The following is a 15,788-nucleotide window of genomic DNA, read 5'->3' as shown; positions in this document are numbered from 1 at the left end:
TTCAAGCATAAAGTTCGGATTAAAATTAGAATAAAACATCCTCATCATAAATCTTGGTTGTGTCATATCTTGTGTGGGATAAAAGAAAAATAATAAGTTACTCTTTTACAACTCCTACAGCTTCTACACAGAAACAGAACACAAATTGAAACTAGAGCTGCAACACTTATTGCATCTACAGATACAATGAGAGAGTGTTGTTCTTCCAGATATATACTGTTCTTAGAAGTGTGACAGATTCTCTGGAACATTGCTTCACTGGCTAATCAGACAAAAGGAGGGAAAACTACCAAATCAACTGTGAAAAAAGTGCACTTAAGTTGAATAATCACTTATCAGTGTGAATGATTTCCAGTAAATAAAGAATAATCATGCAATTAGTTATGCTGCATATTCTTCAGTGCATAAAAGAGTAAAACATTGTTTAGGGAATACTATTAAATAAATCTACACATATAATGTAATTTCTTTCTAAATTTATGTGTCACAAACCTGCTTTGTTATTCTTTACTGCTTTTTCCTAACCCCAGTGTAACACCCATCCGCTCTCTCCTGCTGCCCTCCTTTCCCTCCTTTCTCGTGATTTATTTGCCTCAGTTCCAATATTTGTCGGCAGTGTGTTTTCTTCCCCTTGTCTAAATGTCATCCCTTCTTCTAAGACAATATAGGGAGTGGGAGAGAGGGAGAACGAGAGGGCAAACGTGGGGGAGATAGAGGAAGGGGAGGTGGCGGGGGGGACTCGTAAAATGAGCAACGAAGTTTGGGAAAATTAAACATTAGGTAAGACACTTTTTCTCATGCATTTCTCATGCATATACACATATGTGGAGACAGACATGCTGAGTCATAGTTTCTGATGTGAGGATTTTCTTGCGAGACGTCTGATGGACCAATATTCCTGCTGTAGTATTTCTATAGAGAAAACAAAAGGCTTCAGTTTATCTTCTCATAAAATGTTTCTCAGCAGTAAATGCACTCCTGCACACACATTAACATGCATGAATACAAATGGGACAAAGAAATAACACACTCATCTAGCTGTGACAATCATTCAAAGAGCATTATCTCCATTGCAGGCTCAGATTTTAGGTCTCATGCCAACAAACACAATAGAAAGCATACTTACACTGTTAATACTTACGTAGTACAACTATTATCCTTCCCCAAACCTCCTCCCCCCCCCCCCCCCTCTCTCTCTCTCTCTCTCTCTCTCTCTCTCTCTCTCTCTCTCTCTACCTCCTCCCTCCCTCCCTCATTCTCTACCTCCTTTATAACCCATCACTCCCATCTCACTGCTCTCACTCATTCTTGCTGTTTCAACCTGGAATGGACACCTTTTTTTCTGATGATGAAACCGAGTACTTGCTGACACAATATTTTTGTAGAAATTGAATTTTACTTGCACTTCTGGACTTAAATTTTTGTTTTGGGGGGGAAGGTAGATCTACAGATATGTTCAATTAAATTGGACACGTGGACTTATTTTTTTGGATGAGTTTTGCTTGCAGTTTGTAAAACAATTCCGGTGAGCATGCTTTTGCTATCACTGACAGCATAAGTGAAGAAACTGATGAACAACTTAATTGATTGAAATTGGGATTAAGTTTCAATTTGATCAATTCATTATATGTAAAAAAAGAAAAGAAAGAAGGATAAGGAAGGATAACTGGATATCACAGGACTATGATCTGGTAAGAATCAATGTTACTCTTGGAACTGTGTGTACAATCATAGAGCTGCAGCGGCATCACACAAAGTTTAAGACTTAGATATTCATGAAGTGATTGTTTATTTTGTCTTTACAACAGATATGCGGGGATCATCCCCAGACTCTGGGACAGAAACGTAAACCAACACCTCAACAGACAGACAGACAGACGGATCCCTTTGACTGTGCAGACGGGCAGCGTGCTGTCCAAAGACCCAGCCTGACGCACGGAGACGGACAGACAGACAGACAGTCTGATGCCAACTGTCTCCACTGTCAATCTCACGGCACCACTCCTCCTCCTGTTGCTATGGGCAACCCACCCCACCATGGCAACCAACTGGCTGTAAGTCTAGCGTACGAGGGAGAAAGAGAAAGAGGGAGTTTGTTTGTCATGCTATAACTTTTAAAAGATGGTGACATGTCTCTAAATCTCTTTCAGTCGCTCCCCTCTCTTTCTTTGTCTCACTCCTGGTGACCTTTTCTCTTTTCTCTCTCTCTCTGTCTTCTGTGTCTCCTCTGCCTGGTCTTCCCCTTGTTTCCATCCTCTCTAAAAACTCTGCCCGGTCATTACCTCTTCATCCTTTTTGTACTTTCTTTTCTCTTCTTCATGCGCTCTTTCCTTTTTCACTCCCTCTCCCTTTTTTCTTCATTATGCATCCTCTCTTTTTGCTCCACTTGCCCTATAATTTCCCTTTTCAAAAACCACTCCCCACCTTTGTGTCCCAGCTCCCTGGCGAGGCTGCCTCGCTCCAGGCCCGTGTCCGGTGCTGCCCCATGTGCGCGGCTGAGGGGGCTGACCCCGGGGCAGGTGGGGGTGTGCAGGGCGCGAGGGGAGGTCATGGAGTCCGTACGCAAGGCAGCCGAGACGGTCATAGAAGAGGTTTGTCTCAGCGTTGACCTGCAGGCATCGTCGCCATTTGCCTCAAAACTCCCACTAATGTCACAACGCAATCATTAGAGCCCCTTGTCTCACTGCTATGCATGTCATTGTCAGTGCCAGCACCAGTTCAGGAATCGACGCTGGAACTGTTCCACCACCCCACGTGGGATCAATGTATTTGGCAGAGTCATGAATCAAGGTATCATCATATTGATAATGTGTCATGGAGAATTTACCTGCTGATAAAGCCATACATTGAACAACTCTCACTGGAGGAATTTCTGCGTTGTGTGCTCTATCTTGATTTCAGGGACTCGTGAAGCAGCCTTACTGCATGCTTTGTCCTCAGCAGCCGTGGCAGTGGCTGTGACCCGAGCCTGCACCCGCGGGGAGCTGGAGAGGTGTGGCTGCGACAGGAAGGTCAGGGGGGTTAGCCCCGAGGGTGAGCTTGGATTCCTTTGCACCAAAAAGTAACGCGCCAAGTCCACACTGAGTCATGTATATCAAAAAACTGCTGCTACACTTTTTTTGTGGGTTACGGCAGGTATTTTTTCCGTCAGCTGTCACTGTGCTGTGTGACACTGTGTGATCCAGTGTGGATTCACCATTTTTTATCTTTTTCAGTTTTTTAATTACAACGTGCAAAAATCCACAAAACTGTCTCTCTCTTGCTAACCGCAGGTTTCCAGTGGTCAGGGTGCAGTGACAACCTGTCCTATGGTGTGGCTTTCTCCCAAACATTTGTGGATGAACCAGAACGAGCCAAGGGGCTTTCAGCGGGGCGCCCACTCATGAACCTCCACAACAACGAGGCTGGCCGAAAGGTTGGTGGTCGCAACTCTTTGACAACATCGCAGTTAATTTACATATCTTTATCTTCTGTAACATTCAATCTGCACTTGCTGGTATTCACTATTCTCTCATCCTCAGGCCATCCTTCACAACATGCAGGTGGAGTGTAAGTGTCATGGCGTCTCCGGCTCCTGTGAGTTGAGGACCTGCTGGAAGGTTATGCCCCCATTCAGGCGCGTTGGTGTTGTGCTCAAAGAACGCTTCGATGGAGCCACGGAGGTATCAGAAAACACCTTGTGCTTCTTTCAGCTCAGTTGTTGAACAAATGAAGCAGTCGCAAAGAAATTAAAGCACATTCTCTATCAGTATCAGAGTTCCCAGTCTGTAGCTCTCTCAACATCCTCCTCCTCTTAGGTCCGCCTGACTCGTATAGGATCCAGGACAGCCCTGCTCCCCCGTGACCCGCAAGTCAAACCCCCTGCTGCCAGAGACCTTGTGTACCTTGCTCCGTCTCCAGATTTCTGCCATCTAGACCCTGACAACGGTATCCCTGGGACTGCTGGTAGGAGATGTAACGGTACGAATATTTCACAGGGAAACAATCCAGATCATCCAATTTATAAATCACAATAATCACAGAACAATGATGCTGCTCTCCTCTAAAACCTACCCAGGAACCTCTCGGCTGGCACCAGACGGCTGCGAGCTGGTGTGCTGCGGGCCGGGATACAGAGCAGGCCGAGCTGAGGTGGTGCAGCGCTGCTCCTGCAAGTTTTCCTGGTGCTGCTCAGTCCGCTGCCAGCAGTGCAAGAACACAGTCACCATTCACACCTGCAGAGTCTAAGAGGGCTCAAACAAGACCAAACCGGCTGAGCAGAGAGATCCAAACAAACCACGAGACAGACACTCGTGAACACAAGGCGGGACAACGTAGACAGTGCAGTGTTAATTTAACTCATTTTTGACTGAATCAATGCGGTTAAGTTTGAGGATTCTGTTGTAAAAGCTGCAAAGTTAGAGCACATGTAAAAAGCAAGCAACAATGACAAAGCATCAACAGTAAGCAAGGTACAAACAGAAATCACCGCCAGATGTGCAGGCACAGACATGCATGCCCACGAATACACATAAACACTCAGTTAATCTCACATTTAACTGACAAAGCTTTTAAAGCTGTACTTAACCACAACTAACAGGGAAATACAGCAGAACTATTCTTATTTTATGCAAACTATTTGCGTCATAGACTAGCAGGTCTTTGAACATTTACTATATTTAAGTTTAGGTTTATTTATTTGTATATCCAAGTCTTTGCTTCAGTTCAGCAGGCATCTTTAGATAGCAAAAATAACTTCTACTTACATTAGTGTCTGTCTTGTGTTTTGCCCCTCACCTTCATGTGAAACTCTCCTGTATGTTCCTGCACACGCAGTGCTTTTAGGTCTGTTCATGAAATCTAATAAATACAGTAGTTTTATCCAAAATACCACAAAATGTTTGAGCATCTTATTGACCAGAAGACAGTCATAGTTGACATTCTTGACTAAGGCACACAGGTAAGCTGCCATGTTAAAGGTATCCGGTCGAGTGTTTGACCAATATGTTGATGAGCGGGTCCGTTCAAGGCTGGGACATGATTTTCCAGGCTGTACATGAGTGAATATGCAAGGTGGTAATTAGGAAACTGGCTGTTTCTTTTATATTTTAAAAAGCAAGTACAGAGTGCATGCAAGCCCTATAACAAAGACTATCAGTGCTGTGACAATTCACCAGCAAAAGGCAGGGAAGAAGAGGGCCGCTAACTGATTAAAACAGGTGGCAAAATATCCAAAGATTGGCCTTCCTTTAAGAAGAATACATTTTATTTAACTCATGTGTTAGGCCTCAAAAAGGTACACACAATGTTTTTAGTGAGAAACACGGAATGTAAACATGAAAAATACTATTTAACGTGGTTAACTAGAGTTAACGCTCTTATGATTTGTCGTGCATGCAGTATTTTCCCTCCAAACATAAAAAACAATGGCTACTTTCAATGTCATTAAACCGTTTTATTAAAAATATCCTGTGATTACAAACACCCAGAAATTTACTAGCAAAGGTTAGCATCTCAATCTGTATCAAGATTAAGATCTATTCAAAACATTACAACTCAATTTGTTACAATATCAATCGCTCAAAGTGGGTAGTCTATCAATAAAAAATAAAACAAACCTTGATAAAATGAAAAGTCAAGTTTCAAAATGAGTAACTGCTAAAATGTTCCCAAAACAGAGTCACAAAATGAATACAATATACATGAAATGACAAAATAGAAATTCAAAATTCAACTGAAGAGGGGAAATTGCGAAAATGCACTTGGCCTCCCGAGAAGTCTCGGCGAATTGGAAGACAGTAACCTTTACAGACGTCTATCGTTATTTGGAATGACAATAAATCTCTTTTCATTTCATTATTCATTCCAAAAGGGTCAGAAAAGAAAGCAAACAGAGTACCACTTAACATTAAGTTGCCCCTTTAAATGAATGAATCAAAGTTCACTAAAAAACTTGATGCTAAAAGTGTATCCACATTTATATTTCACGACACTGGATTTTAAAGAACAAGGCCAAAATTAGTAAAACACAATGGAGGTGGAAGTATAAACTTTATAAAAGAATCTGTCTTTAAAAGAAATGAAGAGACAGTGACAGACAGGGGGGGGGGGGGCCCGCCCCACCTGAATATTTGTAGAGAGAACACTGCAATTTCTAAAAGCTTTCAGAAAAGGAGATCGGTGACACTTACTGCTTGCTGAAGTTTTGCTCCCCCAGCCTCTTTCTGCGTTTATTTTGAAGGCACAATCAATGTACACGTGTTTTAGAATAAGTCTCAATGGCATTGTACCTCCCTTCCCCTTTTGGTTTGTCCTTTTTTTCATAATGGCCATTGATCTTTCTCATGATTTGATTCACCCCACCTATTACACTGTTACGTCTCCCGTTGTCGTTGTCCATCTATAGCAGGACACACTTCCTTTTGGTTTTGGTCTCAGGAGGCTCCAGTGCGGCCAGGATGGCCTCGTCAAACACGTTCTTCAGTCCTCGCTGGTTGCAGAGAACAGAAATCAAGACAGAGAGCGATAATTTAATATATGTTATTATAGCCTGATTTATCAAACACTGTGTTGCTTTCAATTTAACAATGTGAAGTTAATTCAGCAATGCCCCATACCTGTGTCAGAGCAGAGCACTCCACGTATTTGACAGCCTTGAGCTCACGAGCAAGCTTCTCTCCGCTCTCAGGATATAGGGGGCGCTGTTTGTTCTTCGCCAGCTTCTCGATCGTGTTGCTGTCTTCCCGCAGATCCATCTGTGTGCCCACTAACAGGAAGGGTGTGCGTGGGCAGTGGTGAGAAATCTCAGGAACCCACTGGGGGGAAAAAAGATACTAAGATTAGATCCACGTTTTCTTCCTTACTGTGTAGGACGCAGTACCTCAATACTTTTTTGAACCAAACTAAATGTGTTCGATGCTTGAGTTTTGAAACTATCAGCCCCTGAAAGCTAGCACGGAATGTCTTAATATAATATTAATATTTTTATATTAATATTATGAATATACTCAAGACAATTTTGTTTGTGCAAAGGACATTCTTTTGCAGATGTTTGTGTTTAGGCAGCATGTAATATTTGAGAACATTTGTTTAATGAAAAAAAAGTATAACGAGTAAAAATGTATGGGTATCATATCTGCTCTAGTATCAGAAAGATCAAACAATCCTCAGACCTTGACTAGTAGAAAACTATATTTCTATATTCAACTAAATATTTTGATAATAGATTAATCTTTAAACAATCTTGTGAGCTGAAATGCCAAACTTTCCTTAATTCAAGGAAATTGTGATGGACATTTTGTTTCTTCTAACATTTTCTATACTCCGAGATTAAATTGATTAATTGAGAAAATAACTAACCAAAGAAGAAAATAATCCTAAACCTACATGTCTGTCAAACAGACTACAGCACTTGAAATACATTTAACACAAAAGTCGATTTCATGTTTTTTCTCAATCAGTGAAAAAACAAAAAGAGATTTAAAAACTGACCTTCTCTTTGACATTTTCATATGATGACGGGGAGACGACGGAGAAACATACAAGGAACACGTCGGTCTGTGGATAGCTGAGAGGACGCAGCCTGTCGTAATCCTCCTGACCTGTGAGCGACAATCACAAGAAGAAACAGGGACGTTTTTTACTTGTTTTAAAAGTGACCGAAATAAAAAAAAAAAAGAGAGATGTTCACAAACATTCTCCTTACCTGCGGTGTCAAATAGGCCGAGTGTGTAGGGCTCACCCCCTATCATCACGGTCACTGCATAATTGTCAAAAACCTTTAAGAACACACAGAAAAAGTATTAAATAAAATGCAGCAGGTTATGAAGAATTAATAAAAGGACAGCGCATTTCTAAGTCGATGTGTTTACAATCTACTGTGCTTCTCAACATGATTCAGCCTTTATTAAATCTTCTTACCGTCGGCACATATTCTGAAGGGAACTTGTTTGTTGTGTAGGAGATCAGTAAGCAGGTCTTTCCTACAGCACCGTCCCCCACCACTACACATTTTATAGTCTGCATCTACAGAGATGAAGAGAAAATAGGAAACATCACAAGAGAGTCTATAAATACAGCACAGCAGATCAGAGAGTTAGAAGCGGAGTACAGCGAGACACTGAGAGAGAGGAAGTAACCAAACATTTACATTAACTGGCAGTGTTACGAATGACAGGCTGACAAAGAGCTACTATAAATATCACAATATGCAACCAGTTTGCAGTAGTGGAAAGTACAGTAATTTTCAGGTAGTTGTACTTTACTTGAGTATTGATTTCATTGTCAATGTATTCTTCTTCTCCACTACATGAGGGAAATATTGTGTTTTATACTCTTTTATTAATTTATTTGACAGATATAGTTACTAGTTGGTTAATAGTTAGCTCTACCTTAACTAGCTCCAACATTTAAACGCTTGCACAACGATGCATCAGTGATAATACCCCAATATTATTATATACTCCTTTGTACCGTTCTGCTGCCTGATGAGTACTTTTACTCCACTAAATCTATCCTGAAGCAATAGCAGGTTTAAATTTTACAGACAAACATAATAACTTTATAAAGTATGATGCATTAGTACAACTTAAACGGCCCCAACAGTATTTGAAGTAGTTAAAATCAGCTTAACCTAGTTGAGCTGTATTGCATTAGCCTACACAGAGTAGTGTTTCTGCTATTTAGACTACAGGAGGACAGAATAACAGAAATATCTGTCAGTGTCAATTGAAAGGCTCACAGGGTGTAATAAGACTCTTAATTAATGCTTTATCATATGCAGGTGTGAGAGCCAACCAGTCATACATCAAAACACACAGACAGGGTAAAACAATACAGTTTATCTGCTACAGGCTTGGAATTTCTTTAGTATTGATAAAGGCCATTTTCAGGAAAAAGAAGAAGAAGCTAAATATAGAATGTACTTCAAATTTATACACTCTTTAAGGGGTGTAGTACTCCGAAGGACTGGTATTTTGGGGTGTAAGTAAAGACAAATTATACCGGTGGAAGACACAGTAACATCTTCACATAAGTCGTGCTCTGCTTGTTACTACATGTGCGTGCAATAGCGTATAGATGACAGTGAATCACTTCCGCATAAGCTACATACCAACGATGTAGAAGAGAGAGAAAAACCACGGCCTATTAGCCCAATGTAATTTAGACACTTCCGCTAAATAAAATAAGCCGCTCTTAAACCTCATGGGTTTAAACGTGAAAACGTTCGTAAATAGCTTTAACTTTATAAGCTATAACCAACGTAAAAACAAGCTGTTAAAGCTGAGCCTGGTTGTAGTTACGTTAAGTTATTGAAGTGATTGTATTAGCTCAGATTGATAAAGTGGAAAAATGAAAAGTGTCAACTGTCAAACTGTTGCCTCAGTTATCTTACTTACTAAAGTAAACTTAATCTATAAAGAAAAACACAGTTAAATAATCGCACAAACAGCCGTGGTAACAGACAACAACTTCAATAACCAGATTGATGTTAGCCAACACTAAATTAAGCTTGATGGCTCGGAAACTTTAACACTACGCGAATTTATAAACAAATTCACAAGCATTTCCTCTCGGTAGAAGGTTTGTATTGTTAAAGCAACACACCTACATGTTTGCCACTGTATAGTTAATCATAAATAGTTATTTCAGACTGTTTTTCTAACTCTACTCACCGTTTTTCTTCGGACAGGTTAGGCGTTGGTTACATCCGGGTTTGAGGGTCGAATTATTTAGCGCGCAGCCGCAGACCATCCGAGCCACACTTACAACTTTAGAATCTGTAGAATAGAAACACCGCCGACTGGTGGACAGAGTTGCGCGCAGAAAGACATCTATCTATCTATCTATCTATCTATCTATCTATCTATCTATCTATCTATCTATCTATCTATCTATCTATCTATCGCATGCACATTATATTCTTTCATTGCCACACGTTCTTCATGCACTGGCGCACTACCTATACCACACATGTGCGACCTGTATATAGAGTTTTCTGTTTTGGCTGTATAATAGATACATGTTTCGTTTTGATTTAGTTTAGATTGTTTCATTGTTTTGCTGCACAGCTGCATGTGCATCCTCTTGTATATGTTTTCTGCACAATGTTTAAGTATATGAAGTGCTACTGAGAACCAGATTCAAAGTCCCTATATGAGTCAACAAATTGGGCAAATAGCATTGCTTCTTATTCTGATTATGTTATGCTTTAATAGCTCATACAAACAAATTGTATTTCAACCAACCTATTTCAAACAGTGAAATAGGAGCCTTGGACCCTCTAAGGGGCCCGTGGCTAAGTGTCTGATTTAAGGCCTTTTTTCACAGAAGTATTGCCAAATCACAGGAGGAAAAGCTTGTGTGTAAATAATACAATTAATGACAGTTGAATAATTGCATTCATTTCTTCAGTTTCAGAGTCCTGTTTTATTAGTAAACTAAATTTCTATGAATAATTATAACTCTCAATATAAGTGTATTATGGTGTGCTTTATTTGATACATTTTATATATTTTTTTTTATTTTGGTTGACAATATTTGTCATTCTAAATCATGACATTATTATAAAAACATTGCTGTGAAAGCCTCTAGGGAAATACTTTATTTTGAAAAATAAAGTGGCCGGAAGTCACTGTTGTTAGCTCCGATGCTAACTTCATAGTAGTGTTGCTTCTCTTTGTCAGAGGACTGACTTCCGTTTTCATGTTTGGTCCAGGTTTCTGGAATTTACTATCTAGTGAGACTCTGAGCCATCTCTTGCTTCGATTAACAGGAGTTGTGATTTAGTGTTTTCGAGACGGAGCTAATAAAAGGACCTCCTTTTCAGCATATTCACAGTTTGAGCCCGTCATCTTATTTTATCCTTGAAAAACACGACTGTTTACCTAGCTAGCTGGCTAGCATCAGCCAGCTGAGTTAAATCACCTAGCATGTTTCGGTTCTTGAATGACGTTGATGACGACCCCTACATGATGTAAGTATTGACATTATTAACATTTTGTGGAGACAGTGTTGCCACCACGTGTTTTGCAAGAGGTGGAAAATGTGCATGTTGGCACGCTGAGGGACATTTTTTTCAGTGTGCTTAAAGCAGGTACCTAACGTTTCTCCAGCCAGCTGTGGGGGCCTACAGTGGTCCACCATATTGGATAGACAATAACAAAAAGAAGAAGCTGTCAGACCTCTTAAGCATTTGGTTAACCAATCAGTAGCTAAAATGGCCAATTGTCACTACTCGTAGAACTTCCCTTTGTTTCCCAATTAACTCTGAGTTTGGGATTCAGCTAATTGATGGCAGGTGGCAATGATTTCATGGTCTAGGTACCGGAACATCTTTTACTTAACGTTACCTGAAGAGTATTCCTCCCACGTTTGACAAATCCATGAAACCATCTTTCTGTTTGCTGAATAAGTGTTCATTCATTGGCGTTCACTAAGAACTGATTTGGGGTTGAGTAAATCAGGTTCTGTGGATAAGTTTGTAGACTTGCTGCACAAACACAGTCAAGCTTTACAATTAGTTTCAGATAATACAATCATATTGAAACTTCATCATATTCGTTACTTGTCACTGAGCAACAGCCTCCTTTATATTGTCAAAACAACAGAAAAAGCTTGTCTAGGCTGCAACTATACATCATTTCCATTATTGCTTAATCTTCCTGTTATTCTCTTAATAAATACACTTATCTATAAAATGTCATGAAATAGTGAAATCATTTCTTACTGCCCAATCTTCAGACGTCTTTTTTTGTCTAACCAAAAGTCCAAAACCCAACAATATTCAGTCTACTATCATCTGTGTCAAAGGTAGAAAAAGCAAATATTTGTCATTTTTGCTTAAAAAGAAATCTATTTTCAAAATGTTTCAACTAATTGAATAATTGAGTAGTTGTTGCAGCTCTTTAATGAGCTTCTTCCACGTTCTTGGGAAAAACAAAAACAAAAAGAACAGCATACACACATTTATGTCAAATTGAGTTGAACTGTAATTGATGGAAAATTCACCTGCATCAAATTTTCACAATCTATTAATCATGCAAGTCATTTGTCAAGCTTTTGTCTGTTTAGAACTTGTTGTTCTGGACATCTTTTTGTAGATTATTATAAATGGATTATTATTATTATTATTATTAACAAAATATTACAACATCTTAAACAAATGTAATACTGATATCTAATATAATATAATGCATGAATGGTCTAATTATAATTGAAATCTGTAAATATTTGATAAAAGAATAAATAAAGAAGATTACAAATCTGATTTGGCCTTTTATGCCAACCTTCTGTACTTTTTCAAAGTCTAGTCCTGTGGACGCTTCCTAGTGATCCCACACATCCTATTCTAAAAATGGACAGGCTTACCCCCCCACATGTAGCGTGTTTCAGTGTAATCTGTGATTTCTTCTAGGGATCCATTTGCAGCTCATAGGCAGCAGATGAGACTTATGTTTGGACCATTTGGCATGGATCCCTTTGCTCTCGCCCCCCAGATACAAGCACCCCGTGCACCACGCAGACAGGTAACTGTCCGCCATGTTGACAGGACTGTATTCATGTTTATGTTTATTTCTCCTGTATGATATCCACATTAGTTTATCTAGTGTGTTTAAGTTTTTATTTATTTTAAGATGTACATTTCTTTTCTAGGCTGGTCCGCTGGCCCCCTATGGCATGATGGGAATGGTGAGTAGCTGCTTCTGTTACCTTCAGAAATAGAACAATGTTTAATTTAATATAGCAGATTACACATGTAGCTGACTATGACAGTGTGATCAAAATATTACTGAGCACAGTATTGTGTGAAAAGTGGACTTCAGGTATTTTTGAACCAGGCTTAGGATTTAAAATAGGTTCCGGTCTAGATTGGGTTTTCAATGAAAACTCAATCTAGACTGCACTGAACTGACAATGAATGCTGTTGTTTTCAGAGATGTACCACTCTGTTTATACGTAACATCAAATGAGATTTTCAAATATCTGCTTAAATGTATGTTTGCAGGGTGGAGGAGGAGGAGGGTTCATGGATATGTTTGGCATGATGGGAGATTTGATGGGAAACGTGGTAAGTAGCTCTGTCAACCAACTTCAAACAATCAGAAAGTAATTACCTCATGAAGGAAACCTTTGTCTGACCAGTACTCCTTTTATTTACTCTTTATTATTTCCTTCTTGTAGGATAGGATGTCCGGCTCACCGAACTGTCAGACGTTTTCCTCTTCAACAGTGATCTCCTACTCCTCTTCAGACTCCGGGCCTCCTGAAGTTTATCAACAGACCAGTGCAACGAGAACAGGCCCTGGAGGGGTGAGAATATCTTGTTAACAGATGTTGAAATGGTTCATGGTACACCGAGGGAGTGCTGATTAGTGACAAATAAGTAGACCTGATTTCTCTCCTCAACCTCAAGCCTGACTGGACATGTTACTCATGCTTTCTTAGTCCAGGCATCACTGTGGCCTTCTGGCCTCATAACCCATGAATTCACCGGTAATTGTAGTGACAATAAATAGATCATGTACACTATAAACATCAAAGTTGTCACACAAACATTTCAGTCTGAGTTCATTCACAGTGCGGAGCATCCTGCCTGTTTTAGTAAACCGAATCGCCACTTTTTTCACCTCAGATCCGTGAGACGCGACAGTCGATGCGGGACAGTGAAAGCGGCCTCGAGCGTCTTGCCATCGGCCACCACATCGGGGAGCGCGGACACGTAATGGAGCGCTCACGAAATCGCCGCACTGGAGACCGCGAGGAACGACAAGACTTCATTAACCTCGATGAGAGTGAGTCATTGGGCCATAAAGTGATTGCTAACACTATTCTTGTTAGACGCTGGTCATGCTGCAGTGACAAACGAGATGTTGCTTAACAACCTGCCGTGTGTTCCTGCTAGCTGATGCTGGAGCGTTTGATGAGGAGTGGAGGAGGGAGGCAGTAAGATACGTTCCCCCGACTGCCCGGGCGCTAGAGTACGGCCGAGATCGACGGGGAGGAGGCCAGCAGCTGGCCCTCACTGCCCCCCCCACCTCAACGACCCCACCAGGCCATCGGCTCGACTCCCCAAGACACCGCCAGCCCACCACCCGTCCGCGTTACGACTGGTGAGAGGTAAGAGTGAGGATTTAGTTATTTAGAGCAGATATGATGATGATGGAGTCCAGCCTGACCTGATGGGGCATCTGGCTCTAATTTCGCTGAACTTGCTGAAGTTTAAATATATGATACATTAGCCAATTTTGGCTAATACCTGTACATTGTTTTTACTTACTGTATGTGCCTGCACATACATATAAATCAATAAACAAATAAAAGTAATAAAATGACATTTTTATTTATATATTAACATTGTCACCATTACATTTTGAGCACTGACTTTCTTTATTGCTGTAAAATGTCCTGCTCAATTTATGTTATGGTCACAGTTCCTTAATAAGCTAATTTAAGGAATTCGATGCGAAAATGTACGTTATATTTATGATTGAATATGTTTTGGCCAATATAATATTCTTAATATCAATATAGGCTTTTAAACTCCAGTATCCAGTATCAACGAGTCAGGCTTACTTTTTTCTTGAGTCAAAGAAACAATGTCATGGTTTTCTCAGCACGTCTGAAACATTAAGTTTCAGGTTTTTGTCCATATGTGATGCAATAAAAGGCAAACAAGTCAAGTCAGTTCTATTTATACAGCCCAATATCACCTCTGTCATTACACAGTCAGATACAAAAAAACTCCCCCCAAAAAACCTTAAACAGGGTAGATATGAAGGAAATCTTCGAAAGAGCAAAAGAGAAGGGATCCATAGATCCTTAAATTGTGAGAATTTCTACAAAATGTTTAAATACGGAATTTTGATACAAGCTGTCTTCGAACACCAAACCGGCTTTTGTTGCATGTGTCTGTCAGTGAAGTCTTAGTTAACATGTTAAAAATTGTTCGATTGAAAGCTCCGTTGATTCCATCTGCCTCTTCTGTCTGTGATTTGTCGTAACAAACACTTCGGTCTCGTTGACTGTCTCTACAGGTGTCACACTTGGGCGACTAGATGGAAGAAGTTGAGGAAGATTTCCCCGATGCTGTGAAACCACGCTGAAGATGGAAGTTGATGATCGTCACAACTGCCCGTCGTAAATGTTTGATATGACTGGACTGTCTATTCATGAACAACATACATACACACACACACACACACACACACACACAAAACCCCACACGCTTGATAGTTACATTTACAGTTCTCCTTCTCCACTGCTACACACACACACGCACACACACACACAACGCACCCTTGTGCAAACATGGGTATAACTACACTCACTTTATATATACTCATTCTCAAAACTTGACATGTGTTTTTGCCCACTGCACTTACGTGCTACAGTATACAGTACATAGATCTGCTGTACAGTCCATTTTATGTTTGTGAAGACACTAGTGTGTCAGTGAATTGAATTGTATACTGTTAACCAATTAATCTAACGAAATAAAAGTTCATTAAACATTGTTAGATAATAATTCAAATGTGTCTCTGTTGTGGTTGTGTTTTGAGATTTCATGCCTTGTGTAATAAATCATGGAGTGTTTTCTAAAACCGAATCACGCAACTCGTCAACGTGCGCCTTCGAAACAATTAATGTATTCAACTTAATCTGTCAATTCCGGGTCATTTTTTGCTATTCTGTAGTTGTATTCAGAGTTATTGGTTCTCTGCAGATGTAGAGCATGCAAATCTCTAAATATGCTGTCTCAGTTCATTTTTGAACTGACAAATCAGCTGTATGTATTCTTCCTACTGCAT

The 15,788-nt window shown here is 40.1% G+C and overlaps 3 protein-coding genes across 3 annotated transcripts; 2 read left to right on the top strand and 1 right to left on the bottom strand.

Moving 5' to 3' along the window:
* The first annotated feature begins 1,319 nt into the window (after positions 1–1,319).
* wnt4b (wingless-type MMTV integration site family, member 4b) lies at positions 1,320–4,800 on the top strand. Its single transcript, XM_068735618.1, has 9 exons — positions 1,320–1,691; positions 1,809–2,054; positions 2,438–2,591; positions 2,706–2,790; positions 2,902–3,033; positions 3,273–3,415; positions 3,522–3,662; positions 3,798–3,960; positions 4,058–4,800. The coding sequence occupies exons 2-9, from the start codon at positions 1,966–1,968 to the stop codon at positions 4,225–4,227; spliced, it is 1,077 nt and encodes a 358-aa protein (XP_068591719.1). The 5' UTR covers positions 1,320–1,691; positions 1,809–1,965; the 3' UTR covers positions 4,228–4,800.
* A 619-nt stretch (positions 4,801–5,419) lies between these two features.
* Positions 5,420–9,707, bottom strand: cdc42l (cell division cycle 42, like). Its single transcript, XM_068735530.1, has 6 exons — positions 9,654–9,707; positions 7,900–8,004; positions 7,685–7,757; positions 7,471–7,580; positions 6,597–6,794; positions 5,420–6,469 (listed from the first exon to the last, which is right to left on the bottom strand). Exons 2-6 carry the CDS (start codon positions 8,002–8,004, stop codon positions 6,380–6,382), a joined length of 576 nt encoding a protein of 191 aa, XP_068591631.1. The 5' UTR covers positions 9,654–9,707; the 3' UTR covers positions 5,420–6,379.
* Positions 9,708–10,641: 934 nt separating this feature from the next.
* On the top strand, positions 10,642–15,505 carry mlf2 (myeloid leukemia factor 2). The gene is made up of 8 exons (XM_068736345.1): positions 10,642–10,954; positions 12,395–12,506; positions 12,634–12,669; positions 12,986–13,048; positions 13,162–13,290; positions 13,613–13,772; positions 13,883–14,097; positions 15,015–15,505. The coding sequence occupies exons 1-7, from the start codon at positions 10,911–10,913 to the stop codon at positions 14,092–14,094; spliced, it is 756 nt and encodes a 251-aa protein (XP_068592446.1). The 5' UTR covers positions 10,642–10,910; the 3' UTR covers positions 14,095–14,097; positions 15,015–15,505.
* The last annotated feature ends 283 nt before the right edge of the window (positions 15,506–15,788 follow it).

The sequence above is a fragment of the Cebidichthys violaceus genome, unplaced genomic scaffold (assembly GCF_023349555.1).
Source record: "Cebidichthys violaceus isolate CVI_PGR_0920_01 unplaced genomic scaffold, fCebVio1.0.p SCAF_7, whole genome shotgun sequence".
NCBI lineage: Eukaryota > Metazoa > Chordata > Actinopteri > Perciformes > Stichaeidae > Cebidichthys > Cebidichthys violaceus.
The sequence above is the reverse complement of the archived record's forward strand: the minus strand, read 5'-3'. Positions and strand labels throughout refer to the sequence as shown.

Coding starts and splice junctions, on each gene's coding strand:
- mlf2 (XM_068736345.1), top strand. CDS start 10,911: ATGTTTCGGTTCTTGAATGACGTTGATGACGACCCCTACATGAT. Junction 12,507..12,633: donor CCCGTGCACCACGCAGACAG/GTAACTGTCCGC, acceptor TTTCTTTTCTAG/GCTGGTCCGCTGGCCCCCTA. Junction 13,773..13,882: donor CTTCATTAACCTCGATGAGA/GTGAGTCATTGG, acceptor TGTTCCTGCTAG/CTGATGCTGGAGCGTTTGAT.
- cdc42l (XM_068735530.1), bottom strand. CDS start 8,004: ATGCAGACTATAAAATGTGTAGTGGTGGGGGACGGTGCTGTAGGAAAG. Junction 7,581..7,684: donor CGGCCTATTTGACACCGCAG/GTAAGGAGAATG, acceptor TGTCGCTCACAG/GTCAGGAGGATTACGACAGG. Junction 6,795..7,470: donor ATGAAAATGTCAAAGAGAAG/GTCAGTTTTTAA, acceptor TTTTCCCCCCAG/TGGGTTCCTGAGATTTCTCA.
- wnt4b (XM_068735618.1), top strand. CDS start 1,966: ATGCCAACTGTCTCCACTGTCAATCTCACGGCACCACTCCTCCTCCTG. Junction 3,416..3,521: donor ACAACGAGGCTGGCCGAAAG/GTTGGTGGTCGC, acceptor TCTCATCCTCAG/GCCATCCTTCACAACATGCA. Junction 3,961..4,057: donor TGCTGGTAGGAGATGTAACG/GTACGAATATTT, acceptor AAACCTACCCAG/GAACCTCTCGGCTGGCACCA.